Raw genomic sequence first — 27,042 nt, forward strand, 5'->3', positions numbered from 1 at the left:
AATCTAAAGAATGATTGGCAATATTCATTCCTACCTGGGAACAGTCAAATTTATAGAAAGTTAATCAGTGACTTTATCAATGAAATTGGACCATCAATTGTCATTGACAGCACACATTTTCCATTTTAGCTTCTGAACACTACGTTACTGATTGATAATATTTTTTCACCTTCTTCCTGGGTTTGGTACATAACACGTAAGTGTGGTTAAAGGCCACTATACTCTCTGAGTTAGTGAGTAATCAGAATGTTTGAATTCTGTTCTGTCATGAATGATAGGCCCTTTTGTAATTCAGCAGTCCTATAAGAGTTCAATTCCTCATCTACATAAATGAGAAACTTATGTGTGAAAATCTCTGAGGTCTCTCCAATTCAAATGTCTATGACTTTACTTATAAAAGCATTAGGCAGATGACACCTTATGTCGTTTCTTTCAGCTTTAATTTTCTCATTTGAGGACTCAGTTGTCATACCCTTCCTATGTATTCTGCAGATGAGGTGATGAATCTTTGTGTGATATGTAAACAACAGAACATCAGTAATTATAAGGTATAACAGATATAACAGATTAGTTGATCAAAAAAAAAAGTGTTTAGAGTCCATTGCGCTCTATCTACAGGCCAGTCATTCATTTAACAAATATTTATTGAGCACTTATTGTGAGGTGGACACTATTCTGTAAGCTGAGGATACAAGGAGAATTCCCTGCCCTTGTGGAAGCGATATCTTCACTTTACCTGGAAGTAATGTGTCCAGTTAGCTGTAGGGATTTCTCTTCATTTTTATTATCCCTTGTTCCTCAAGAGGCGATTTTTAAAAAATGAACTCTTAATTAGCACCTCTTAATCCATTAGAGATTCACGCTGACATTTTTCTAAGTTATAAATTTTCATTTAAGAATTTTTAATGTATACACCATGGCACTACCGATTCACTGGTGGTGCTTTGAGTCTCTTTCAGTGGTGAGAAGGGATTACATCCATCTTTCTAAACTCCTACATTTTCACATGATCTTCAGTGTTTTTTTGGTTTTGTTTTTTTGTTGTTGTTGTTGTTTTCTGGCAGAGGGTTCCCCGGGCCAAGGATCCAACCTGCACCATAGCAGGAACCAGAGCCACAGCAGTTACAATGCCAGGTTCTTAACCCACTGAGCCACCAGGGAACTCTGTGATCCTCAGTGTTGCCAGCACTTCACCTAAGCAAAATGGTACTCGAGTGGGATGTAATGCCCAAGAGCTGAGAAAAACCAAAGTGATGTGGTCTGTTCAGGGAGCTTCCCGACCTCAACCCTTTTAAACCTCAGGTCTTAGTTTGCTGAGCATAACTACCTTGTAATGCCAAAATCATTCTCAGGCCAACCTTTGATGGAAAGGCAGATGGAAAGAATAGAGGTTAAATAATGTTATTAACGATGTCCCTTTTTGAAATGGAGGCCCATTATCCTATTGGAAACCATCATTGAACTTTTTTCTGTTAAAAGCTCTAAGGCCATGTTTTCTCTTTCTCCAGTTTGTTTGTAGAAAAGCTTCCCAGCCATCGAGATTACCAGCAATGTGCGGTACCCGAAAAGCAGGACATTATGAAGGTATTGTGGCATCGGCTCTCCCCAGGGGGATCATACGTTCCACAAGTATCCAGTATTGATTCACCCCCTTCTCCTCTTCTGTCTCATTCTCTTGAGAGTTGAAGCTCAAAAATCCATGCTATTAGCTGTGATGTTTCAATTTCTTCTTAGACCTTTAATCATCATTACTCTGAGATGTCGTCTTAAAACGGGGAGAAGAAAAGAAAAAAAAGATCAGTAATGTACTCAGTAACCTTGAGATGTGAAAAAGAATTATTTCACGATTCCTCCCAGAGACTGAGAGAAGGATTTTCTATTTCTCCATACTTATTTGAGATAGTCATTTTGGCTGATTTTGATTATTCCCTACAGTTCTGAACCCCAACTCTGTTTGAACATCAGTGTTGATTATAAAGGCAGCCACAAGGTTTTAATTACTTTCTTCTTTATAGGACTAGCATAATAGACAATATAGTGTTTAGCGGACGACCTGAACTATTCCAAAAGAAAAGAAAGGTTGTTGAAATTTATTTATTTATTATTAACATTTGCTACATATATAGTTTCACATATCTTTAGCTGAGAATATATCCTTTTAAATAACATTTTTAAATGTTTTCCATTTATTTATTGTAAATAGTTTAGGTTGGTTTTATAAAATGGAAGATAAAATAATATATACAGAGCCAATCACAGCATGAAATTTTAACTAACTCTCAAAAAATATTGGAATAAAGGTTTCTTACCACTTATGTCAGGCCTGAGGCTGCCTGTAAATAGAACAGAAGTTTTGACAAAAGGTCGTCTACATTTCCACACTATCTGAAGCGTAATTCATTCCCAGGCCTTTAAGGTAGCATTTCTCCTCAATTCTCTTCTTCACTTAACCTCAGACAGTTCTGTATGGAAACCAAAGGTCTTAGGCTACCAAGGTGACTCTTTTACTCTAATTTAACATTATTCGTATTTTTACTTGGGAAAAAATTCTCCAAGAGCATATACATTTTCTCTTTTTGTGCTTGTTGATTAAATGAATGGATGGGGAGATGACAAAAGATTAAGAGCACAAAAGTTTTAAAGGAAGAGTTTGGCTAGAGTTAGGAGATTTGGGTTTTAGTCATTATGGGGCCACTAACTGGTTGTATATATGGGACAAGCCTTTCAATCTCTCTAAGCCTAAGTTTTCTCATCTCTGCCAAGGTGGGTGGTGGGCGTGTGAACGGTCTTGGATTTTCCTGCCATTAAGAATCACTGAGAAGATGTTTGAGATCCAGACCTCAATCTCTTCCCTAAAAAATGTTGATTCGTAGAGTTCCCATTGTGGCTCAGTGGGTTAAGAACCTGACTAGCTTCCATGAGGATGTAGCTTTGATCCCTGGCCTCGCTCAGTGGGTTAACAAGGATCTGGCCTTGCCACGAGCTTCGGTGTAGGTCACAGATGCGGCTCACATCTGGTGTGGCTATGGCTGTGGCGCAGGCCGGCACCTGCAGCTCCAATTCAACCCCTGACCTGGGAACTTCCTTATGCCGCAGGTGCGGCCCTAAAGAGAAAAACTAAATGTTGATGAAGTGGATCTTGGGCCAGGACTGGAAATCTGTATTTTATCAAAGGTGCCTTAGCTGCTCTTTACCATCTACATCCCTGTTGACTGTGTTCTCCAGGGTCCCTTCTCACCGTGATTCCATGTAATTTACATACCATGGACTGTGCATTTGCAAACCTACCACTTAAAAATGAGGTGCCTACCTAAACAAAATGCTTATCTAAGCAGTGGAATCAACAAAAGTCTTACGCAGGGGATAATTTTTTCTCTTCCCTACTGAAAAGTTTTATCTCAGAGCTGCAGACAAAAGCAGCTTTTCCACCATCATCTTTGGTTACTTGTGTCTTGATGTCTAATACACATACCAGCTGTCTTTCTTTCTCAGCTGATGATCTGAAAGACTATACTGAAAATCCTACTAATCAATATGTATATATATTTTTAAAAGAAACTGAAGGAGATTGCATTCCCAAGGACAGATGAATTGAAAAAGGACCTTTTAAAGAAATATAACGTACAATACCAAGAATATTTGCAAAGCAAAGTAAGTTCAGTTGGTGCATTTATTTCATGACTGTTTTCTGTGCAGCTATTTTTTGAATTTCATTTTCATGTGTTTGTCAAATGTCATATGCATTTCAGCTAAAAATTAAAGAGACAGTGATGTAAACCCCATAAAAAATTCATGTTGATGTCTAGGTTAAGCACTTGCACCAAAGATGTGGTGTTTTTATTTTCCCTCCAATAGCTAGTGAAGCAAAGCATTAGAAAATAGACGTTGGGAGTTCCTGTCGTGGCTCAGCAGTAATGAACCCGACTAGGATCCATGAGAACGAGGGTTCAATCCTTGGCCTCACTCAGTGGGTTAAGGATCTGGTGTTGCCACGAGCTGTGGTGTAGGTCTCAGACATGGCTCAATCCTGCGTTGCTGTGGTTGTGGTGAAGGCTGGCAGCTATAGCTCCAATTTGACCCCCGGCCTGGGATCTTCCATATGCCGCAAACGTGGCCCTAAAAAGCAAATAAATACATACATACATAAAAAAGAAAAGAAAGTAGACTTCATGCAGCGATTTCAACAGAGCTTTTTGACCAACTCTTGCCAATGTAACCCTGAGCCAGATGGCTACTCCTTAGTGATAAAAGGAGGCAGTAAGAGAGGTAGAGAGAACAATGTATGGTTTCTGATGAATCCGATTATGTACACCTTGGAAATGTAAATTGAACTCTTAAATATTAGAGTCAGTATTACATTGAGATGGAATGAGAGCTAACCATAGGAGTGGAATGTAATTGCATCACTGAGAAGTGGTAGCTTCTGGATTCTTATTAAATAGAGACTGAAAATGAAAATGAAGTCAAGAGACTGAAGGGCATTGAAAGAAGAAACTGACCTGTCAGTCTATGGACTACCCAAGTTTACCACTTGACCTCATACTATTTACTGAATTATGATAAAGGTTGCTTTGCTTTTGTGTGTGTGTGTTTATGTATTTTGAAAGGTGTCAGTCTTACAGACTCTCAGTTCAGTCCAGTCTCCCTACCTCTCAGTACAGGCGGTCACAGGCCTTCTTTACTTCCTTTGTCGTAGCTAGAAGGCAGGTTCGAGTCAAGTGTTTCACTCTGTGACAGAAGGCAGGTTGGAATCGGAAGATTCCCTCCAGTGTGGATACTGATGATTTGATTTGAACTTTGAAAGATCAGAGTGATTTGGGCCACTCAGACAGAGCAACGGGAAGGCAAAGGAAAGCCCAGTGAAGTCTCCTTTCTACTCAGCAGTGTGTACGGTCGTCCCCACAACATCTCTCTGGGAGGAACGGCCTCAGGAGCTGTTACCTGGTCTACCTTTGGTGATCCCACTGACCTCAGAGCCCACAATAGTATCCCAAGTATATGACTTATAGAAATATGTGGGGGGATAGAATGGCACCCTTTATGTCTGAGAGGGATCAGCAGACACATGGGTAAAGCCTTTGCTACTGGCAACACTCACATCACCCGGGAGCCTGTTAGAATGCAGATTCTCAGGCTCCACCCCAGACCCACTGAATGCCAGCCTGCCCTATAACAGGACCCAGGGGGATCCGTGTGTCTCTCCAAGTGCTGCTGTAAGCTGCGTCTCCCACCCCACCCCACCCCACCCCGGCCTTACAGTAGCTCCCAAAGTCTAGCTGTCATCAAAGTCACTTAGGAAGCTCATTAAAGCTTTATCTCTGACCCAATAATGTCTGGACATTTTTGTTAAAACTGTGGAGCTTGGGAATCTTCATTTTAAACAAAACTAGTTTGTTCTGAGAGAGCTAATTAGACCACATTTCATAGTGATTCCCCTTCTCCCTAAAGTTCCAGCAGTGTGAGTTCTAGAGTCAAATGCCAAAGGTCCTAAGGTGGCACTGTCCCCTGAAACATCCCGTGATGATGGCAGTGTCCTATTTGGCTCTTTCTGATGTGGGAGCCACCAGCCTGCGGTACTTAAAATGTGGTGAGTGAGACAGAGAGATGGAATTTCTAGTTTCATTTCATTTTGATTAATTTAAATGTAAATAATCACATGTGGCTAGCAGCTATTATCTTGGACTGAGCAGCCTCGGGGGATGGAACCATTTCTGAGATAGGGTCTTCTCAGTCAGCCTGGGCAGACAATCCTGACCTTGATTTTCTAATATCTAAAAGCACTGGAGACTGGAGGGAACTTGATTGTCCTGGCCTGTCTTGTGCTAGAACATGAGTGGATTTAGAACTGCTCCCATAGTCAGATTAAGGGGCTTCTACCATGAGGTTATATTTCCCTGCGGTCTCACGCACATCCTTGTGGAGATATCACAGCATCTCTGCCTGCTCGAAGATTGACGGTGTCTAATCCTAGTTTGATGTCTTTGCCTTGGAAGCTAACCTTTTATTCTGGCAACCACATTTTTTTTTTTTTTGTTAGAACAAATATAAAGCTGAAGTTCTCAAAAAACTGGAGCATCAGAGATTGATAGAGGCGGAAAGGAAGCGGGTCGCTCAGATGCGCCAGCAGCAGCTGGAATCGGAACAGTTTTTGTTTTTTGAAGATCAGCTCAAGAAGCAAGAATTAGCCCGGGGTCAGATGCGAAGCCAGGAAACCCCAGCACTGTCGGAGCAGACTGATGGGAGTGCTTTGTCCTGCTTCTCCACTCACCAGAACAATTCCTTGCTGGATGTATTTGCAGATCAGCCTAATAAAAGTGATGCAACCAATTATGCTGGCCACTCTCCTCCGGTAAACAGGGCCTTAAAACCAGCTGCTACTCTAAGTGCTGGTCAGAGTAAGTGAGGAAATGCACTCCCACAAGACGTGGAATCTTTTCTAATGGAACCACATTTCTGTGACATCTGGGAGAGGTCTCCTCATTTTATTATTGGTTGTGATTATGCCCCTAGATGATGTGGTGTGAATGACAGTAGTTTTCAGTACCATCTGGCTTTTGCTATATGTAACCTCAAAGGTCAGGACATGTGGAGTTCCCCCTGTGGCACAGTGCGTTAAGAAAGTGACTGCAGCGGCTTGGAGGCAAGGGTTCAATCCCCAGCCTGGTGCAGTGGCTTAAAGGACCCAGAGTTGCCATGGCTGTGACTTGGACTCAGTCCCTGGCCTGGGAACTTCCAAATGCCTTTGGTACTGCCATTAAAAAAAAAAAATGTATTTTTTTCAGGAAATGTGATTTTTCCCCTGATAGAGCAGAGTCTCTATATTAAACTGGACTGTAATTGGTCTTGGTACAGAGATTTTAAAAAAGAATTCCAAATATTTTTATCTTTTATGTATTTTAACCAAGAAACACATGAATCCACACTTACACCAGAGAGGAAAGAAGATGCTAAAATACTTATTTACCCATAATGCTGCTCAGTCATTAAATTTAAATATTTAGCATTTCCCTGGGCCAGGAGGATCTGTACACATGGGTATTTAACCTCCAAATGGATTATGTGTTTCTGCCAAAAATTAGTTCTGCTTGGGGCTGCTACATCAGTGTAGGCAGGTTTCCAAAACCAAATTGGGGGGGGGGGGGTGGATTTTCCCAGCAGACACTATCAGATGGAGTTTGTTTCCATTTATTTTGAAAGAGTCATGATAAACAACCATTTTATAAAATATTCTGCTGCCGATGATTTCTGAAAACGTGATGCTTTTACTTAATGATTGCCAACTTTATAGGTTCTAAGTAGGGTGGTAAACACACGTCTATCCTATGGCTTATGCAATATGCAATGTGTTCTATGCAGCTTGTGCAATGTGTGCCAAAAGAAAACATGCATACACGTACATGTAAAGAGTTGATCCAGGCACAAAGATATAAAATGCTTATGAATAATTTATATGCAAGGTGCAATTTTACCTTCCTTCTAGTCAGTATTCACTTTTACAAGTGCTAAAATAAAAGACAAAAAGTGGAGCACCTGATAATTTCATTTTTTAAATTTATATTTACCTGCAGTCACTTGATAAAAACAGTTTTCAAGGATGGGGTATAAGGTTTATTTTTTAGCTTTTTCTCCCTTTTTTTGTTTCTTAGATTTAGTGGTGGAAGGACTGCGATATGTAGTTTTATCAAGAGATCTTTGCCACAGATTTCTGCTGCTGGCAGAATCTAATACAGTGAGAGGAATAGAAACCTGTGGAATTCTCTGTGGAAAACTGGTATGGTCTTTGTTTCGTATTTTTCTGCACAGGGTACTTTTACTAGGATTGGCTTTCTGTGATAAGCTGAGCAGAATAAAAGCATCCTAAGTGTCATAAACATTACAAAATTAACTTCATATAGATTAACTTTCAATAACCACTGTCATTATAAGTGAAATTATCCTTCTAGAAAATGGATTGTAAAATTTCAGGAATACTGTAAAAGTTTGTTGTAAAGAACTAATCAAACCATAATTTAAATCATTTTTTAGAAAAATGGTGGCTTTCAGATCTTCACATTTCCAGACCCATCTAGTTTTCTAAATCAGATTCCATTGCAAGTGTTAGTTTTACATACATTCATATGTTAACTCTACCTTCTTTTATCTGTGATAGGTATTATCTTGCCACCCTTTTTCAGATACATGAGGAATAAAGCTAGGGTTTTGTTGTTTTCTTTAAGGCAGTGGTTTCAACAAACTGAAATCTTATAGCCCAGGTCATATTTAAGTATGGAAGATTTTTTCAGGAATAGGTGATGAAAGATCAACATCAAAATACAAGGAGATAAATGAGAGAAGATGCATTTAATTTCCTCCTTTAAGAAAAAGGAACATTGTGTCTTTGGAATTGCCCTTGGTACTCTTGTTGGGGTATCAGTTTATATTTATGAGCCCCAGCACATTGTCATTCCTAAACATTTACTAGGGAACTGTTTATGTATGTATGTACATATGTATGTATTTTTTACAGCTGTATCTGTGAAATATGGAAATTCCCAGGTTTAGGGGTGGAATCCAAGCTGCAGCTGAGGCCCATGCCACAGCTTGTGGCAACACCAGATCCTTAACCCACTAAGCGAGGTCACGGATTGAACCTGCATCCTCACAGAAACAATGTCACGTCCTCACCCCTCTTAGCCACGGCAGGAACTCCAGGAACTGTTATTTAATTGAATAAGATGTTTCATTCTGGAGTTCCCATTGTGGCTCAGCAGGTTAAGAACATGACTAGTATCCAAGTGGACAACGGTTCGATCCCTGGCCTCACTCAGTGGGTTAACGACAATCTGGCATTGCCGCAAGCTTTGGTGTAGGTCGCAGATGTGGCTTAGATCTGGTATTGCTGTGGCTGTGATGTGGACTGGCAGCTGCAGCTCCAATTCCACCCCTAGCCTGGGAACTTCTATATTCCACAGGTGTGGCCCTAAAAAATTAAAAATAAAAAAGTTTCATTCAACACATGTTTTCCTATGTGGTCTGGTGTTGTGTCTTTGCATTTCCTCCAGGGGAGAGAGGAAGCTCAAAAATCAAGCACAGAATGACCTGCCATCTCCTCCCCACAGCCACCTTCTTTGCCCTGAAGGGGGCAGTGTGCTATGGCTGCTTCCTCCCCAAGACCACCTGTTGTACTTAGTTTGATTCATTCATTCTTCATCCATTCCTTTTTTTTTTTGTCTTTTTTTAGGACCCCCACCCACAGCATATGGAGATTCCGAGGCCAGGGGTTGAATCGGAGCTATAGCTGCTGGCCTCCACCACAGCTCACAGCAATGCCGGATCCTTAACCCACTGAGCAAGGCCAGGGATCAAACCTGCATCTTCATGGATACCAGCCAGATTCGTTTCCGCTGAGCCATGAGGGGAACTCCGATCCATTCCTTCATCAGACATTTACAGGCGCTGTGCTGGGTGCTGGTATTCAGTAGCCTATGAGAGCCACAGTCTGTGCCAGATGAAGCCTTTGTGATGCTTATAAAGAACCAGACCAATGATTAATCATAAATGTGCTGGGTGCTGTCTGTGAAAGTGCAGGGTGTCATAGGAAGGGGTAAGTGGGAACCCTCATCTAGGAGGGTCAACAAGGGCTTCTTTGAAAGGTGATATTTACACCAGGCCTGCAGAATACATAAAGTTAGCCCTGAAAGAAGGGGGTGGGATGAAGAGAAGAGGTGTAATCAAGGCTGAAGGAATAGTTCCCAGCTTGCAGAAAAGCCTGGAATCTAGAAAGAAGACAGTGCTGCCAGGGATGGACAGCTCCTTGGGGCACAAGCATCTCTTATCTGAGGATCCTATCACTTTACAACCCTCTTCCTTCAACCACTTTTACCTAAGAGGGGAGGGGAAGCCTGTCTTTCCTTTCTCTTTATCTAACTGCAAATTCAAAACATTAGCTTAATTATGGAAAATTCCAGTAATTCCCCCCATAGTAGAAGAACATCCTAGGTCTTCAAAGTGAAATGAAATAGTAACAAAAACAGGACCATCGACCTTCACAAACCTTAGAATGTCCTTCAATAAAACCATAAAATGATTTCATTAGCATCTCCCCGTCCAAATAAACCTGCTCTTGTTTAGTGTTTCCATTGCAGATGGACTATCACACAACATTATTTATTAACTGAACTTCCAGGGACCAGTCTGGGAGGCTGATTCCTATTTATGATACATTTTCTATTGTGAGAATGGATTTCCAGCTCCAAACAACTGGCTCAAATTTTTGGCAAATAATCCACGTTCAAGTTCCAGGCTTTATTTTTGAGTTGTGACGGGGGCCTGAGGATGACAATGATGTAAGCGGTGGTCAGGCACTTTCTAGTTTTATCCAAACACCGCACTTCCTACTCAAGCTTTTTTTTTTTTTTCTGTCAGGTGATTATTATTTTTCTTGCTGTTTGTTTTTCAGACGCATAATGAATTTACTATTACCCACTTAATTGTGCCAAAGCAGTCTGCGGGACCAGACTATTGTGACGTGGAGAATGTAGAGGAATTATTCAGTGTTCAGGATCAACACGATCTCCTCACTCTAGGATGGATCCACGTATGTTTGACCTTTGGGGTTTGAGAGGGTTTTGGTGTGTGTGTTGTTTTTTTTTGTGGGGGGGGGGGGCTGCGCATGCACATGTGTGCATTTGTGCACATGAGTTTGATGGGCTATTTTCCTCCTGGAAGAAATTTAGCTTAGTTTAAATCATTTAGCTTAGTTTAAATTTTCCTGGAGGAAATTTAGCTTAGTTTAAATCATTTTTTATTTTTAATGTTTCGTTTAAATCATTTTTTATTTTTAATGTTTTCAAGTGTAACAAATGTCATCATATGAAAGCATTTTCTTCAATGTCTAAATCAGTCAAATCTGGATTTGGAGAGGCCCACAGTGTGCTTTTTTCCACCATCCAAAGTTAAAAGAGAGAGGAAAACCTTTGGAAATCAGGAGACTTGTTTTGATGATTTTACATAATCTCATGGAGGCCTCGTCAGGTGTTTAATGGTCTAGTATGATTAGACAGTTATTAATATTCTCTCTCCCTTTGGTGTGGGTCTATAGTAGATTATTTTGGAGTTCTTGTCATGGCTCAGCGGTTAACAAACCCGACTAGTATCCATGAGGACACGAGTTAGATCCCTGGCCTTGCTCGGCGGGTTAAGGATCCAGTGTTGCTGTGAGCTGTGGTGTAGGTCACAGACACGGCTCGGATCCCACGTTGCTGTGGCTGTGGTGTAGGTCAGCAGCTGTAGCTCTGATTTGACCCCTAGCCTGGTATTTCCCTATGCTGCGGGTGTGGCCCTGGGGGAAAAAAAAAAGAGATTATTTTAAGAAAATTTCTGAAAATGTTTCTTTTAAAGATGCTTTTGGGAGTTCCCATCGTGGCTCAGTGGTTAACAAACCCAACTAGTATCCATGAGGACTCAAGTTAGATCCCTGGCCCTGCTCAGTGGGTTAAGTATCCAGTGTTGCTGTGAGCTGTGGTGCAGGTCACATACTCGGCTTGGATCCTGTGTTATTGTGGCTGTGGTGTAGGCCAGCAGCTACAGCTCTGATTCAGTCCCTGGCCTGGGAACCTCCATATGCCACAGGTGTGGCCCTGAAAAGACAAAATGACACCCCCCACAAAAAATAGAAGCATTTGTACATATCGAATAGGGGCCACAGCACCTCCCCTACAGGCCAAGGATGTGTGAGTCACTATGTAAACAGCCACAGAGTAGGGACAAAAATATTGGGTTCCAACATCCACCAGGCCACCATAGGAGCAGGAAAAGGCTTACAGATCAGAAGACATGAGTTTACATCTCAGCTCTACTGCACATTCACTGTAGGAATATTGGCAAGGTATTTAAGCATCAGCTTTATCACCTATAAAAAGGGGATCATAATAATGGACTTGTACTTCCTGTGAAGGTGAGATAATGTCAGGGAATTTCTAATCACATTTTTCTAGGCACTCAGAAAATTGTAGCTGTTATTCTTAGTGAGGGTATTGTACTTTTCCTACCCATGGTTGCATCTATCTCGTGCATCTGAGACCGGGGCCCGGGGGTAGGGACAAGCCGTCCCACTGGCGCTTGGCCACTGGATGGTGGCCCGGGTTTCCAGGCATATCCTGGGGACCTCAAGGGCTCCCGAAGAGTGAGAAGGGACCATTTTTTATTTTACCTGCTTTATAGAGGTACTGAGTCGGGGCAGGACACACATTCACACCCACAGCTGCACACACTCTCACACACAGAGCATTTGGTGTTGTGTAATTTAGGAGGGCAGAGGAGAAAGTAGTCCTCACTCCGCCTGCAAATTACTGTTTGCCCTTGGTCAGGACTCCTACCCTCCTTATTTCCAGGTCCCCTCATTGATCAAGTGGGGCTAATGAATGCCTTCTCTCCCTCACCGAATTTGTGTGAGCTGTAAACAACATACCACCTCTCAAATACAGCAAATTATTTATGATGAAGAGTTTGCAAAAGCTTTCTATATATTTGTTTTCCTTAGCAGTATGTGCCTTATTGTTTGCCTAGAAATAGCTGAAAGTAAAGACATTACTTAGTGTAATGTAATTTTCTATAACAAGACTGAATTTTACTTTTTTATTTTTTGTTTTCTTTTTGGGTCCGCACCTGCAGCATATGGAAGTTCCCAGGCTAGAGGTCAAAGCAGAACTGCAGCTTCTGGCCTCTGCCACAACCACAGCAATGCCAGATCCAAGCCAAGTCTGCCACCTACTCCACAGCTCACGGCAGTGTCAGCTCCTTAACCCACTAAGCGAGGCCAGGGATCAAACCCTCATCCTCATGGATACTAGTCTGGTTTATTGCTGCTGAGCCACAATGGGAACTCCCAAGAATGTATTTTAAATCAAAACAAATTATAGAAAAAAAAATTATTATATAAATTGAGAAAGAATGACAGTAAAGTTATGCTTATATTGAAAAGTCAGTGTTAGTTTATCTCACAAAACATTTCCCAGATTAGAAACAAAGGTTTTTCCTTTATGATCTGTGCACATGATGTATGCAGTAATGAAGTTATCATTTAAATAAGAAATCGGCATAATTTTAGAATCCCAGGGCTTTGCCTTTAGTTCCTTTCACCATGTCAAATTATTGTGATTCAGTGAAAACACTAAAATGTATTTCTGAACCTCAGAGGTTGTAATGTCCTTTTGTGATGATTTTGTTTTGTTTTGTTTTTGTTTTTTGTCTTTTTGTCATTTTAGGGCCACACCCATGGCATATGGAGGTTCCCAGACTAGGGGTCAAATCGGAGCTGTAGCCGCAGGCCTACGCCAGAGCCACACCAACGCCAGATCCGAGCCACGTATGTGACCTACACCACAGCTCACAGCAACGCCGGATCCTTAACCCCCTGAGCGAGGCCAGGGATCGAACCCGAAACCTCATGGTTCCTAGTCGGATTCACTTCCGCTGTGCCACAACGGGAACTCCTTGTGATGATTTTTAATGGCCTAGCTATAGCAACACATTCCAGTGCTTTTTTCAGCTATAATTTGGTCCTAGGAAATGTCTGAAAAGAATCGGATGGATGGATCCGGATTTGATTTTAGACTTCAGCTTAACTAGTTCTGTGTCCTTCAGCATGTTATTTACTCTTCTGCTTAGCTCAGTGTCCCATGTGCAAAATAGGAATAATGGTAGCACTTATATCACCTTGTGTTGAGCGTTAAATGAGGTCATTCATGGAGAGTGATTGGTTCAGTGCCTGGCACATTATTCAGTTGAAATAATGGCATTTCCTGCTGTCATTCACCATCACCACCACCACCGCCATCATCATCATCTTATCATCATCTTTATTTCCATGAGTGGGGCGTGGGGTTGGAGCATCATTCTCCTTTGGGAGAGTTGTTCTTATGGGAGTGAGAGTGATTCCTCTTGGCAGAAATGAAGGGCTCAGAGTATCCTAAGGTGCAAAACATGCAACACAAAATCACAAAACAACAATAAGAACAAAACAAAAAGAAACAAAAGAATGTCTTACAGTGTGCCTGCAGTCTGGAAATAAGTTGACAGGAGAGTGATTTGTCTCTTTGACCATCTACTTGCTGCCACCACAGCACTAAAGTTTCTTTAAATACTTCTTACTTTTTCATGAAGGCATAGAAGGCTCAGTATATGAATAAAAGGTTTTCACCGAATCAGGTTATAAGCAGTCAGACCCTCCCACTCATGCCCTCACTAAAGATTTAGGTTTTAAAAATTAAGTTAATTTCTATCCTTCAGTTGATCTAGGTCTTTGTAGACCAAGAGTTATTTTTCCTTGGCAGAATGTGTATCTTTCTAGAAATAGGTATCAGTGGATTTTTACCTTCATTCTATTAAATAAAGTAGAAAGGAGTTTTAATACCATGCATTTCTTCAACAGGTCATAGCTATGTGTAAAGGTATGAAGCAGTTTCTATGGGCTAAACCTCTTAATTCATATTGATAACATTAGGAGTTCCTACTGTGCTGCAGTGGGTTAATGATCCTGCTTGTCTCTGAGGCATTGGATCCACTGTTGCCACAGCTGTGGTGTAGGTTGAAAATGCAGCTTGGATCCAGTCCCTGGACAAAGACCTTCCATATGCCCAGGGTGCAACCAAAAAAGGAAAAAAAAAATAACAATGATGATGACAACATTAAAATAATAGCAGCAATAAGAGCAATCATAACAGCTAATGATTTTTGATTCATTTCTATGTGCTAGGCACTGTTCTAAGAATTTTACATGGATTGTCTCATTTAATTTTCATCATAATCCCATGAAGAAAATGACTATTCTTATTTTAAAATTGATGAAATATGTATGGGGCGGTTAAGGAATCTTCGTGGTGTCACACAATTAGTAAGTGATGGAGCCAGGACCCAGCAGGACTAGTACCTTGGATTCCTGATTTAAATGATCACAATCCTTTGTTTTTTTTTTTTTTCAAGGGTAGCTGGAGTTTATTGTGAATTACAAATCCTTATGGATGCATGTATTTTTCATTCAAATATGAACCTCTGAGTTGTCTCTCATAAACACACGTTTGTGTATAGCCAAAAACCTGGAAGACAGTTCTCTGAATTTATCATCTCCCCTTCCCTCCCATCATGTAAGATGAGTCCCAGACACCTTCCACACCTTGGAGAGTTCTGTCCCTCCATTTTTCAGGAATGGCTATCCATAGAAGGATACCAGCCAAGTGTAGTATATTTAGTGAAAACTTTTCCTTTTGTGTCCATGGTTGTGTATAGAAGTATCTCTGGGTTCAGTCATAGTTCTGTTCCTTGCAGACAAGTTACTTAAAGGAGCCTCAGGCTCCTTGTACGTAAAACTGAGATAATAAGCATCTCCCAGATGAGTTGTGATGATTAAACGAGAATCTATTTAAAGCCTCTGAAAAATGTCCAGTTTCATCTTTGCCAATAAGAAGAAAGTACATCCACATTCCCTAGAGCCTCTTGAAGTCTCTGGAATAACTATGGGAATAACTATGGGAAGCACAAAGGGAAGGATTTTGTCAACAAGACGTTTTTCAAAATCCTCATTTGATTACTGACGGTAAAAAAGGAAAAGCAGGGAGTTCCTGTCGTGGCTCAGCGGAAACAAATCTGACTAATATCTGTGAGGACGCAGGTTCAATTCTTGGCCTTGCTCAGTGAGTTAAGGATCTGGTATTGCTGTGAACTGTGGTGTAGGTCGCAGATGCTGCTCGGATCCCGAGTTGGTGTGGCTCTGGTGTAGGCCAGCAGCTACAGCTCCACTTCGACCACTAGCCTGGGAACCTCCATGTGCTGCAGGTGCAGCCCTGACAGGGAAGAAAGAAAGAAAAGGAAGAAAAGAAAGAAAAGGAAGGAAGGGAGGGAGGGAGGAAGGAAGGAAGGAAGGAAAGGAAAGGAAAGGAAAAGAAAAAGAAAATAACTGGAGTTGGGATGGGCTATGGCTTTGGCTAAGACTCAGCTACCCCAATAAGATTGTCCTCTTCTTTTTACAGACACATCCGACCCAGACTGCATTCTTATCCAGTGTTGACCTCCACACTCACTGTTCCTATCAGCTTATGTTGCCAGAAGCGATTGCCATTGTTTGTTCACCAAAGCATAAAGAGTAAGTGTAACTATCAAGAGGGTTCAAGTAAGGCTCTGCCTGGGGTTTGAGTGTGTCCATGCACCAGGTTGTGGGACTTGGGTAAGCAGTCACCTCATGCCTTAGGGAAAAAGAGATTTTTGCCCACTGGCTTCCATACACCTGTAGCTCTGCAGTTTTTGCTTTTTAAAGTCCTTTCATTGGTAGAACTACTGGTTCTCTTTCTTTAGTTAGCATGACCTTGAAATGGATAAACAGGATGTTATTCCAGTTTGCCAGTGAGATCTTAGCTCTATTGCGATAGAACTAATACATTATTTTGGTTGTGAGAAAATCTGCGGTCTTAGCTTCATTGTCTCTAAGACTTTCCTAAGTTTGGGGGACAATGACTATTGTAGCACGATTACAAGCAGAGGAGTCAGCCAAACTGATATTGGAATCCCAGCTTGATACCTGTCCACTGTGAGCCTCACCCCCAAGACCTGCCCATCGCAGATTGATGTGAAGCAAAACAAGATGATAGGCAACCTAAAGGACTTAGTCTAGTGCCTGGCCCCATAGCCAGCACTCAGTAAATAGTTGCTGTATCTATAAATACTTGTTATACCTCAGAAAGATTGCAGGTGTGGTTCAAGACCACCACACTAAGTAAATAACACAATAAATCTAGTCACAGTAATGTTGGTTCCCAGGTGTGTGTAAGAAAGTTTACATTGTAATTTATTAAGTGCACAGTAGCTTTATGTCTAAAAAAACAATGTATATACTTCATTTAAAAATATTTTGGAGTTCCCTGGTAGCTCTGTTGGTTAAGAATCTGGTGTTGTCACTGCTGTGACTCTGGTTACAACTGTGGTACAGATTTGATCCCTGGCCCAGGAACTTCCTCGTGCCATGGGCATGGCCAAAAAATAAAATAAAATAAAAATAAACATAAAAATTCTGGCTGCTCAGAAATGCAAACCATCACCTAAGCCTTCAGCGAGTCATAGTAGTAACAGTAAAGATCACTGATCAGGAGTTCCCGCCGTGGCTCAGTGGAAAAGAATCTGACTAGTATCTGTGAGGACAAAGGTTTGATCCCTGGCCTTGCTCCATGGATTAAGGATCTGGCGTTGCCATGAACTGTGGTGTAAGCCACAGACAGGGCTCGGATCCCGTGTTGCTGTGGCTGTGGTATAGGCCAGCAGCTGCAGCTCCTATTCAACCCTTACCCTGGGAACCTCCATATGCCTCGGGTGTGGCCCTACAAAGACAAAAAAAAAAAAAGAGAGAGATCATTGATCACACATTACCATAACAAAGATAGCAATGAAAAAGTTTGAAATATTGGGAGAATTACCAAAATGTGACAAGGAGACATGAAGTGAGCAGATGCTATTGGAAAAATGGTGCCAGTAGACTTGCTCAATGCAGAGCTGCCACAAACCTTCAATTTAAAAAAAAAAAAAAAAGTATCTTCAAAGTGCAATAAAGTGAAGCACAGTAAAACAAGATACCCTTGTGTTAGAAAAATTAGAAATACCCGTCACCTGTGATTTCCTCCCATGGGGTCTCACACAGAAGTTCAGCCCATCACAGTTCTATAGGTGCTTGGTGGTAGCACTGGTCACTCTCTCCCTAGGCCATCAGCACAAGATTGATTTAAAAAAAAAAAATCACTGTAAAATGTTTAGTTCATAGCTTTTTTCTCCATTCCATTTGAGGAGTATGTATGCTTGTGTCATTCAAATAAAAATAAAAATCTGGAAAGCCGAAATGATCCTTAATTTTTGTACCTTTTTTTCACCCTGAAACTTAGCACTGGCATCTTCAGGCTCACAGACGCTGGCATGCTTGAGGTTTCTGCGTGTAAAAAGAAGGGCTTTCATCCACATACCAAGGATCCCAGGCTGTTCAGTGTGAGTAGACAACATGGGTTATTTTTTGCACGTAATATTTATTTTTCACCCCCTCCTTTTTAAAAATTGAAATATAGCTGATGTACAATATTATGTTAATTTCAGGTGTAAAACATAGTGACATTTTTCATACCTTATGAAATGATCACCATGATAAGTCTAATAACCATCTGTCCTCATATTAAGTTATTAAAATATTATTGGCCATAGTCCTGTAGCTATAGAAGATGTGGTATATATACATGCAATGAAATACAGTTCAGCCACAAAAAATGAAATCTTGCCACTTGCAACAACCTGAATGGATCTAGAGGGTATTATGCTAAGTGAAATACGTCAGGCAGAGAAAGGCAAATGCCATATGATTTCACTTGTATGTAGAATCCTAAAAAATAAAAACAGAGTCATAAATACAGAGAACAAATGGGCAGTTGACAGAGGGGAGGGGGTTTGCAGAGTAAAATAGGTAAAGGAGACTGAGAGATACAAACCTTCGGTTAAAACAAATAAGCCTCTTTGAAAAAAAAAAAAGAGAGAGAGAGAAATAATAGCCTTAAAATATGGGATAAAATACTTTACTGCTTAGTTTGGAATTTTCTTATCTCAAAAAAGTAATCTATCTTTGTATTTTCTTCTAATTTCTTCTCGTACCTATTTTGTTTACAAAGGAATGACAGTATTTCTGTAGCAGAGTTGATTATGCATAAAGTTACCTTTCCATTAACTGTGTGATACTTAAACAAATACAATTTTCTTCAGGAGTCCAAGTAAGCAAACAATTATGGAAGAAAATGGCATTAAATATGTCCTGAATTATACCTGCTTGATAAGGCCAAGTTAGTTTTTCATAACAATTCAGTGAAACATCTAATCCTGACTTTTGATTAGCTTTGTATAGGCCCAAAGAAACATTATTTGGCCACATCTTTTTCTGTTTGCCTGGCTGTTCTATGTGTTCCCTTGTGGTGCAACGGGTTAAGGATCCGGTTTTGTCACTGCTGTGGCAAGGGTTCGATCCCTGGCTCAAGAACTTCCGCATGCTTTGACTCCATCTTTTTCTGTTTGCTTAGCTGTTCTCTGGCTGTGATATCAGGGAAACATTATTGTGAAGTTAGAATTTATTTAAAATGAGAACTAGATGGCATCTTTTGTAAACATTTTCTTATTGAAAATGAATACATATGATTATATTTACTCTAAGTAGACATTATTTTTTTAAATTGGGACCATTTTGGAGTTCCCTTTGGTGCAGCACCTTAAGTATCCAGTTTTGTCACTGCTGTGTCGAGGGTCAGTCCCTGGCCCAAGAACTTCCATGTGCATGGCCAAATCCCTCCACCCCGCCCACCCCCCCCCAAAAAAAAAAACCAAACAAATGAACAAACAAAAATTAGGAAGATTTTTTTTTCTTTTTGCAGTTGTACCTGCCACATATGGAAGTTCCCGGGCTAGGGCTCAAATTGGAGCTGCAGCTGCTGGCCTACACCACAGCCACAGCAACATCGGACCCTTAACCCACTGAATAAAGCCAGGGATTGAAAAAAAAAAAAAAAGCCAGGGATTGAAACCCACATCCTCACAGATACTATGTTGGGTCCTTAACCCACTGAGCCACAGTGGGAACTCCAGGAACATTTTTAAATGAGGAAATTCATACTTCCTCCCGAAAAAGAATCATGTAAACATCATGTTGTAAAGTCAGTTTTTTTCTTTCCTAGATCTGCAAACATGTGTTGGTAAAAGACATAAAAATAATCGTGCTGGATCTGAGGTGATAACGCCCAACGACTAGCACCGTCAGTGCCAGACACTTAAACCCATGGACCCGTGGTTGCTGGATTTTCTTAAGATGTTTCCAGAAATGACTGATATTTTATATTTATACATTTTAGATCAGAAAGTTTGATATTTATTACTTTTGCACATTTTGAAGCTTTCTTTTTGGGTTGCTCTGTCTCAAGAGAGGTCACGATGGTGTTAGATCAGTACCTATTAATGTACCCAAATCCTATGAGCAGATAATAAATTGTGCTGCAAACAACAACATGTCTGATTTTTTTAACTTTTTTTTTAAACCTATAGCTATGTACAATATCATATAAGCTTCTGCTGTTCAACATAGTGATTCATAATTTTTCAAAGTTATCCTGCCTGGTATTTTTAGACATCTCTGCATAGCTTTTCAGAACTGTAAATGTTTCACGGTATTATTATTATCATTATTCCTGTAAAATGTAGCTCCAAACAAGAAATTCTGAGCACCAGGTTGTCTCTAAGCGGGCCATCAGTTTCTGCGGCTCTTCTCCGCAGAAAACAGAGAAGGTAAAGGTGTGGTTGGAGAAGATGAAGGGTTTCCAGTGTGAGAAGAAACAGGGCTACAGACAGCTGAGCCCGTCCTGTGTTTTCAGCGTCATGGAATCCCCACTTGGAGCTGTGTCCATGCACACCCCTCGTGCAGACGACCAGAGCCCCACACTTCTACTCGGGGATCTGGTGTCAGAGGGTCTGAGATTGCAGATAATTCATTAACTTGATTTAGGGGACTAGATGCAGAGATGCTTGAGGGAGGAATGAAAAAAAAGGCTCAGATGGAAGTGAAAAGGCTATTTCTGTGCAAGTCAACAGGGGGGGATAGTGAGAAGAAATGAGGCATAGGAAATACTCATAATTCTCAGCCAAAAAGAATAAGTAAGAAAATACTTTGGGGAGTTCCTGTCGTGGCTTGGCAGAAACCAATCTGACTAGCATCCGTGAGGATGCAGGTTTGATCCCTGGCCTTGCTCAGTGGGTTAGGATCCTGCGTTGCTGTGGCTGTGGTATAGGCCCGTGGCTACAGCTCCGATTCAACCCCTAGCCTGCAGCACCATATGCTGCAGGTGCGGCCCTAAAAAGACAAAAAAAGAAAGAAAATAATTTGGAAAGAATATTCAAAGTTAAAATTATCTCTATAAACCAAAGCACTGGAAGTAGGAAGAAAAAATATGTTTATACTGAATGTGGTAACATGACTACAATGTTGTGGTATTACCAAAGCTTGGAATGGGATTTGTGACTGGTACCTCAACAATAAAAGCCTTTACCTGGATCAAAAGATAATGGATTGAAAGAGTCAGAGTTCCCTGGTGGCTCAGTGGGTTAAGAATCCAGTGTTGTCACTGCTGTGGCTCTGGTTACTGCTGTGGCACTGGTTCGATCCCTGGCCCAGGAACTTCTGCAAGCCTTGGGCACAGCCAAAAAAAGATAATGGATTGAATGGAAGGATGGGGGACTTCTGGAGTATGTCAGCAAGCCGAATTTGTAGAGAGAACCTCAGGGTGAAAACATTATGAAGAAAATTGAACCCAAATAAAAGGAGATATGAATGGAAGTCAAGCTAACCTGGCCTAATCTTCTCTCTTCCCAGTGTCTTGTGTGTCAACCACAGCTTTCCCAGACTTTGTTTTCCCCCTGGCGCCATAGCTGAGTTGCCTGAATGATCTTGTCTGCATGTACTGGTGACCATTTTTTAGGCCAGAAATTTCTGTATTCCTAGGAGAGAAATTCCCTGTACTCTGTGCTTGGACAAGGTGACAATCCTCCTCTTGTCTAATCCCTAAGAAAGTTGTCATGCCACCCAAATTCTACTCTACTTCTCATTCATGAAGAGCCTACCATGGGTAGCTTGGTGGCTTGTTTCTGCTATATGACAACATGTAGGTGGGAAAGTTTAGGTCCCAGACTCTGGAGGCAAAGCTTGCCCTGCCCAAAGCATGGGGATTGAGTCTGCAGTCACCTCCAGCTAAGGATGAATTAACTCTCCGGGGCTGGTTCCACAAGATGGATCCACTTTTCCCTGAGTGATGCTGTCCTTTCAGCATTTAAGGACACCATGATACTGTGACATTTTTGATCAAAGGAAAAGATTATATATAACTTCCTCAAGGGAAAATGACTGTTGGGACTAGGGAGAGTTGAGAAATGAGTACTGTCCTCAAGGTGGAAACTAAAGATACAGTGGTAGACCAGGAGGATGTAAATGAAAGCTATCGGATTGAAAAAAAAAAAAACAAAACAAAAAACTGTGGCCATTGAAAAACAAACTGTGCCTAGAGGTAGAAAGGCCTTGATTGAAAGGCAAGAACATTTTGCTTCTTAGACTTCTGGAGAGAATAGAAAGAGCTACTATGAGTATGTAGAACCAACTATATCCCTTCTGAAGAGCAAATTAGAAGAGAACCCATTTTTTCATTAAAAAGATATATCCCCTGAAAAAACGAAGCATTTTTTGGCATTTTCATTCCCTTGCAAAGACAAGCAAAGTCTCAGGCCTGAGATGAACTTTGAAAAGCGTCTTTTGAAGGGCCTGTGGTTTTCTTATTGCCGGATGCAAACCCAACTCATCAGACTTCCCAGAAAGACTTTGTCCCCAAGCTAAAGGACGCTTAGATGCAGAGAAGCTGTGACTTGCACTGCCTGGAAGAAAGAGTTTCTGAGGCTTTATGTCTGAAAGAGGAAGCATCAGAGATACAGCCATAACACAGAGGGATGGGCTGGCCAGGAGGCAGAGACCCCTGAGTCACCCTGGAGGCCCACGTGAGTGGGCTTGGGGTGGGGGGGCAGCAGTGAGTGTGTGACCACAGCGGTTCCCTGGGAGAGCCTCCTCTGGAAGATCTCATCACAGCAGGCAGTATAGCTCCCTCCTTTGAGTATGAATCTGTTCCAGGGCCCCATCTGCCCTTTCCTTACCTTCTTCTATGGTAAAAATCATTTCTTTTCAGATGTGTGTATCTGGAGAAAATGACCCAGTTAAGCCTAAGATTCCTCTGGGTTTTTATGCTAGTCTGTTCGTACTTAGTGCCAGGCATCTATTATGTACTTGTTATAGGCGGAAGTGTGTTCCCCCAAATTCCGTATGTTGAAGTCCTAACCCAGTACCTCAGAAAGTGACTGGATTTGAAGACCAAACCATCAAAGGGTAACTGTTACAACAAGGCCACTAGAGGGAGCCCTCACCCACTATGGCTGGTGCCCTTGTCAGAAGGGACCAGGACACAGATACAGAGAGGAGATGGCCAGCTACATACAGACAGACCTCAGAAGAAGCCCAATCTGCCAAAACCCTGATCTCTGACTTCCAGCTTCTAGAACTGGGAGCAAATACCTTTCTGCAGTTTAAGCCACCCAACCTGTGTTGTCATGGCAACACTAGTGAACTAATGCTGTGCTCAATAAATATTTACTGGAGTGGTTTGTTTTCTTTTTTCTCAGAGACAGAGTGGAAATGACTTTCTTTGCTGTCATGCAGAAATCACCTTCTTCTCCATAGACCTTATCATGTACAGAGGAGCCAAGCAGGATGTCTGCCGACTCTTCTCAGCTACTGAAGTTGTGTCTGGTTTCTTCTAGGAGAATTTTGCTTTGGAAAAATTGCCCTTATATTTGAGATACAGTGTCCATTAAGGCCACATCCTAAAATTGGTTCAGTATTCCCCTGCCGCAGCTGCTTTGGTCATGCTGGAAAGTGCCTTATTACAATGGTTTGGACTTAAATTAAAATTTTTGTTGCAGGAATTCCCATCATGGCTCAGCGGTTAACAAAGCTGACTCGTATCCATGAGGATTTGATCCATGGCCTCGCTCAGTGAGTTAAGGATCCGGCGTTGCTGTGGCTGTGGTGTAGGCCAGCAGCTACAGCTCCAATTTGACCCCTAACCTGGGAACCTCCACATGCCAAGGGTGTGGCCCTAAGAAAAAGACCAAAAAAAAAAAAAAGAATTCTGTTACAAAACCAGCAACAGTTGTCCCAAATGTGGAAAGCAGATGTTGCTCCTCTAGCATGTCTTGCAGAATTTCCTAGTGAAAGACATCTTCTGTGAAGAGGATGCCCGAGAAATGTCATGTATTTGGCAAAGATAAAGGGAGAGAGGTAAACTTTCAGCTCTTTGTTCTTAGAAGACTTTAGCTTGTTTATTGTGAAGACCATCAATATCCAAATTTGTTTTCTAACAAATTTTTTTTAAGAAATTTGTTTTCTAACATCTTGGCTCTGGTTACTTGGGGGCAGCTGACAAAACATTACTAAGCAGGACCTTATCAAAGATGGTCCACACTTTGGACTGGGTAGGATTAGAAATACAGAAGTGAGAGAAACCCACTAGAGCCACAGTAATGGTGCTCTCAAATGCTACTTTTGCTTTTCAGTAAATGCAGTGGTTATACATTCAAAAGGGAGAAGACCACATTAGAACACACATCTGAAATCACAAACTTTTTCTGTTTTTAACAACGAGGGCTGGCTTTAATTTGGAGACGACAATCCACCTGCTTAATACATTTTTGTCCGGGTAGGGATGCTATTTTGCAAAGTAAGGATGACGCTAAATGATTTCAGGCCACTTCTTAAGGCGTTTTACATTGTAGCACATGTACATAGATCTAAGGGGAAGGAAGTTCCTGTGGCGGCTCGGCGGTAACAAGCGTGGCTAGCATCCGTGAAGACACTGGTTCGATCCCTGGCCTCGCTCACTGGGTTAAGGAGCCAGTGTTGCCGTGAGCTGCTGTGTGGGTCACAGATGTGGCTCAGATCCTCCATTGCTGTGGCTGTGGCGTAAGCCAGCAGCTGCAGCTCCGATTCGACCCTTAGCCAAGGAACTTCCTTCTGCCTTGGGTGTGGCCCTAAAAAAATAAATAAATAAATAAATAAATAAATAAATAAATAAATAAGTGATCCAATGAAAGGACCGAGGAATAAGTTTCAAAACAAAATGCATAGGGAAATACAAGATATGATCTAAGAAGAATGTAGAATGTAAAAAAGAATAGATTTTGATTTGGTGTGACTACAGTGGTTTTTCTCCAATGAGAAGAAACCTACTTACGGACTTTGAGCTTTATTTAGGCCTCTGAAAATTGTCATTAACCAAACTACAGAGGAGCCTGTTTCCTTATCTGCTTTCCTTGAAGATAATGTATGTGGCAAAACCAATCAGGCAAATTATTATATTATCATTTATACTCCCTTCCATCTTTTTTTTTTTTTTTGCTGTGTCTGGAAGTTCCCAGACCAGGGATCAAACCCTCACCACAACAGTGACCCAAGCCACTGCGGTGACAAAGCCAGAACCTAGACCCACTGTGCCGTGAGAGCACATCTCCCTTCCGTCTTTAAGGGGCATGAAGTTACCACAAGAAGAACAGAAGTTTGGACTAGATGGAGCCATCAGGACAGAACAGAGTGAAAGGCGGTAGTTTTAGGGTCTTTGTTTCCCAGATACCTTTATGAAATGGAGATGAAGAATTGAATTAATCTGCAAGAGGAAATGTTTGCCAAGGGCAAAATGACTCAGAGCTACCAACTTCTCATTCAGGGTTGCCTTAATTGCTTGTAATGGGTGACGGATTTCAAGACAGACATTTCACAGAGAAAACGCTATGAGCTCTGCTTTGGAAAACTGAGTCGACTAGAGTCATGCTTCTAAAGTCTATGTGTGGCCCAGTTCTTTGGGGTTCTCTTTTCTACACATGCGTCCTCTCCCATCTCTGGGCCTCTGCCTGGAGCACATTCCTGTTCATGCTACTTCCTCTTCTCCAGTCTCAACACCCTCACCCCCCCCCCCCATTTTTTTCCCAGTTAACTGTGACTCTTTAAGCCTCTTTTTTTTTTGTCTTTTTTTGCTGTTTCTTGGGCCGCTCCCACGGCATATGGAGGTTCCCAGGCTAGGGGTCAAATTGGAGCCATATGGCTCCAGCCTACACCAGAGCCACAGCAATGCAGAATCCAAGCCTCGTCTGCAACCTACGCCACAGCTCACAGCAACGCCAGATCCTTAACCCACTGAGCAAGGCCAGGGATCAAACCCGCAACCTCATGGTTCCTAGTCAGATTCGTTAACCACTGAGCCACAACGGGAACTCCTTTAAGGCTCTTCTTAAACTCCACCTTCTCAAGGAAGCCTCCCCAAGGTCATAAGAGCTTATAACCCATGTATTTCCACTTTTGTAATCCTCTCAGTGTACTCTACCTATTTGTTTAATGTCCATTTCCTCATAGACAGTAAGTTTGATCCAGCCAGAACCTTGTTCTTTGTAAATCTGGAAAGTGCCTTTCAAACGTTTTCTAAATTGGCTTGGCTCACCCAGGAACAAATATTACTTAAACATCTGGTTTTTACACTCTGATACAGAAGAACTACATCCCTAGCAATCCCATTCCCTCCCTCTCTCTCTCTTTTTCTCGCTCTCTCTCTCTCTCTCCTGGCTTTTTGTATAAGCTTAGTTGCTGCAGTGGCTTGTGGTCACTCTGTGAGTATGCTGGCCCAGACAATGCCCCTGTCCCTCACAGGAAATGCAAATTCTTCTCCAGGCTGTTCTTTGAAATCCTGCTAAAAATACCCAAGCTTAGCATGAATGCACAAATGAGATCAGAAAGACAACAGAGAATTATTCATTTATTTAAAAAGTCATGCTTCCTCCTGTGCAAAGGCTGCATGATGTGGATCAATGTTATTAAAATCCCATGTCATCCTCAGGGGCTGCAAAAGCCCGTGGTGGGAAAATTGGCTGTCATAGAAGAAGGCTCTTAGTGTTTGGTTTGCTATCGTTAAGGCGAGAAGAGGACTGAGGAAGCAGCCAAACCTGTCTGCTGTGGGTTTTTTCTCCTCGGGAGATTCATATGAGCCTGGATAATGGGACTCTGCCACCAAGTCCAGCCCTTCAAGTCATGCGAATCTTGTGGGATCAAGGCCAGGAGTTACTGATCTACGCTGGAGGAAGTGCTTAGGCCCTGTGGCTGGGTGCTCACAAAGAACATTTCAATCATGCATGTTCAGTGGATGGTTCTGGTTTCCCTGATTTTTGCCTCTGGCCCTGCCAGTTTCCAGATTGAGAAACTGGTCTAAAAGCCCTTTCCTTTAGCGGAGAGCTTGCGCCCTCTGGTGGTGAATATGAAGTACAGCCAACTTGGTTCACTTGTCCTAAACCTTGCAATGACTCTGGGAATGCCTGCTGAGTTTTGCCTAAATTTTCAAAGTGATCCATTCCCAAGTGCCTAATCCTTAAATTTCAGTC

At 41.7% G+C, this 27,042-nt stretch overlaps 1 protein-coding gene across 6 annotated transcripts in view; it reads left to right on the top strand.

Annotated features, from left to right (window-relative positions):
• Window positions 1-20,041, top strand: part of STAMBPL1 (STAM binding protein like 1) — a 60,996-nt gene extending 40,955 nt beyond the window's left edge. For 4 of the 6 annotated variants that reach the window (XM_047760235.1, XM_047760236.1, XM_047760237.1 and 1 more), the window contains exons 4-10: window positions 1,509-1,584; window positions 3,556-3,651; window positions 6,038-6,395; window positions 7,647-7,771; window positions 10,439-10,576; window positions 16,005-16,117; window positions 17,898-18,095. In XM_047760235.1, the coding sequence (XP_047616191.1) occupies window positions 1,509-1,584; window positions 3,556-3,651; window positions 6,038-6,395; window positions 7,647-7,771; window positions 10,439-10,576; window positions 16,005-16,117; window positions 17,898-18,060 (1,069 nt within the window). In that variant the 3' untranslated portion in view covers window positions 18,061-18,095. Of the gene's footprint in view, window positions 1-1,508; window positions 1,585-3,555; window positions 3,652-6,037; window positions 6,396-7,646; window positions 7,772-10,438; window positions 10,577-16,004; window positions 16,118-17,897; window positions 18,096-19,715 lie in introns of those variants that run through there. The other 2 variants (XM_047760239.1, XM_047760241.1) reach the window with 1 other exon arrangement.
• The last annotated feature ends 7,001 nt before the right edge of the window (window positions 20,042-27,042 follow it).

Source organism: Phacochoerus africanus, chromosome 15 (genome assembly GCF_016906955.1).
Source record: "Phacochoerus africanus isolate WHEZ1 chromosome 15, ROS_Pafr_v1, whole genome shotgun sequence".
Taxonomy (NCBI): Eukaryota; Metazoa; Chordata; class Mammalia; order Artiodactyla; family Suidae; genus Phacochoerus; species Phacochoerus africanus.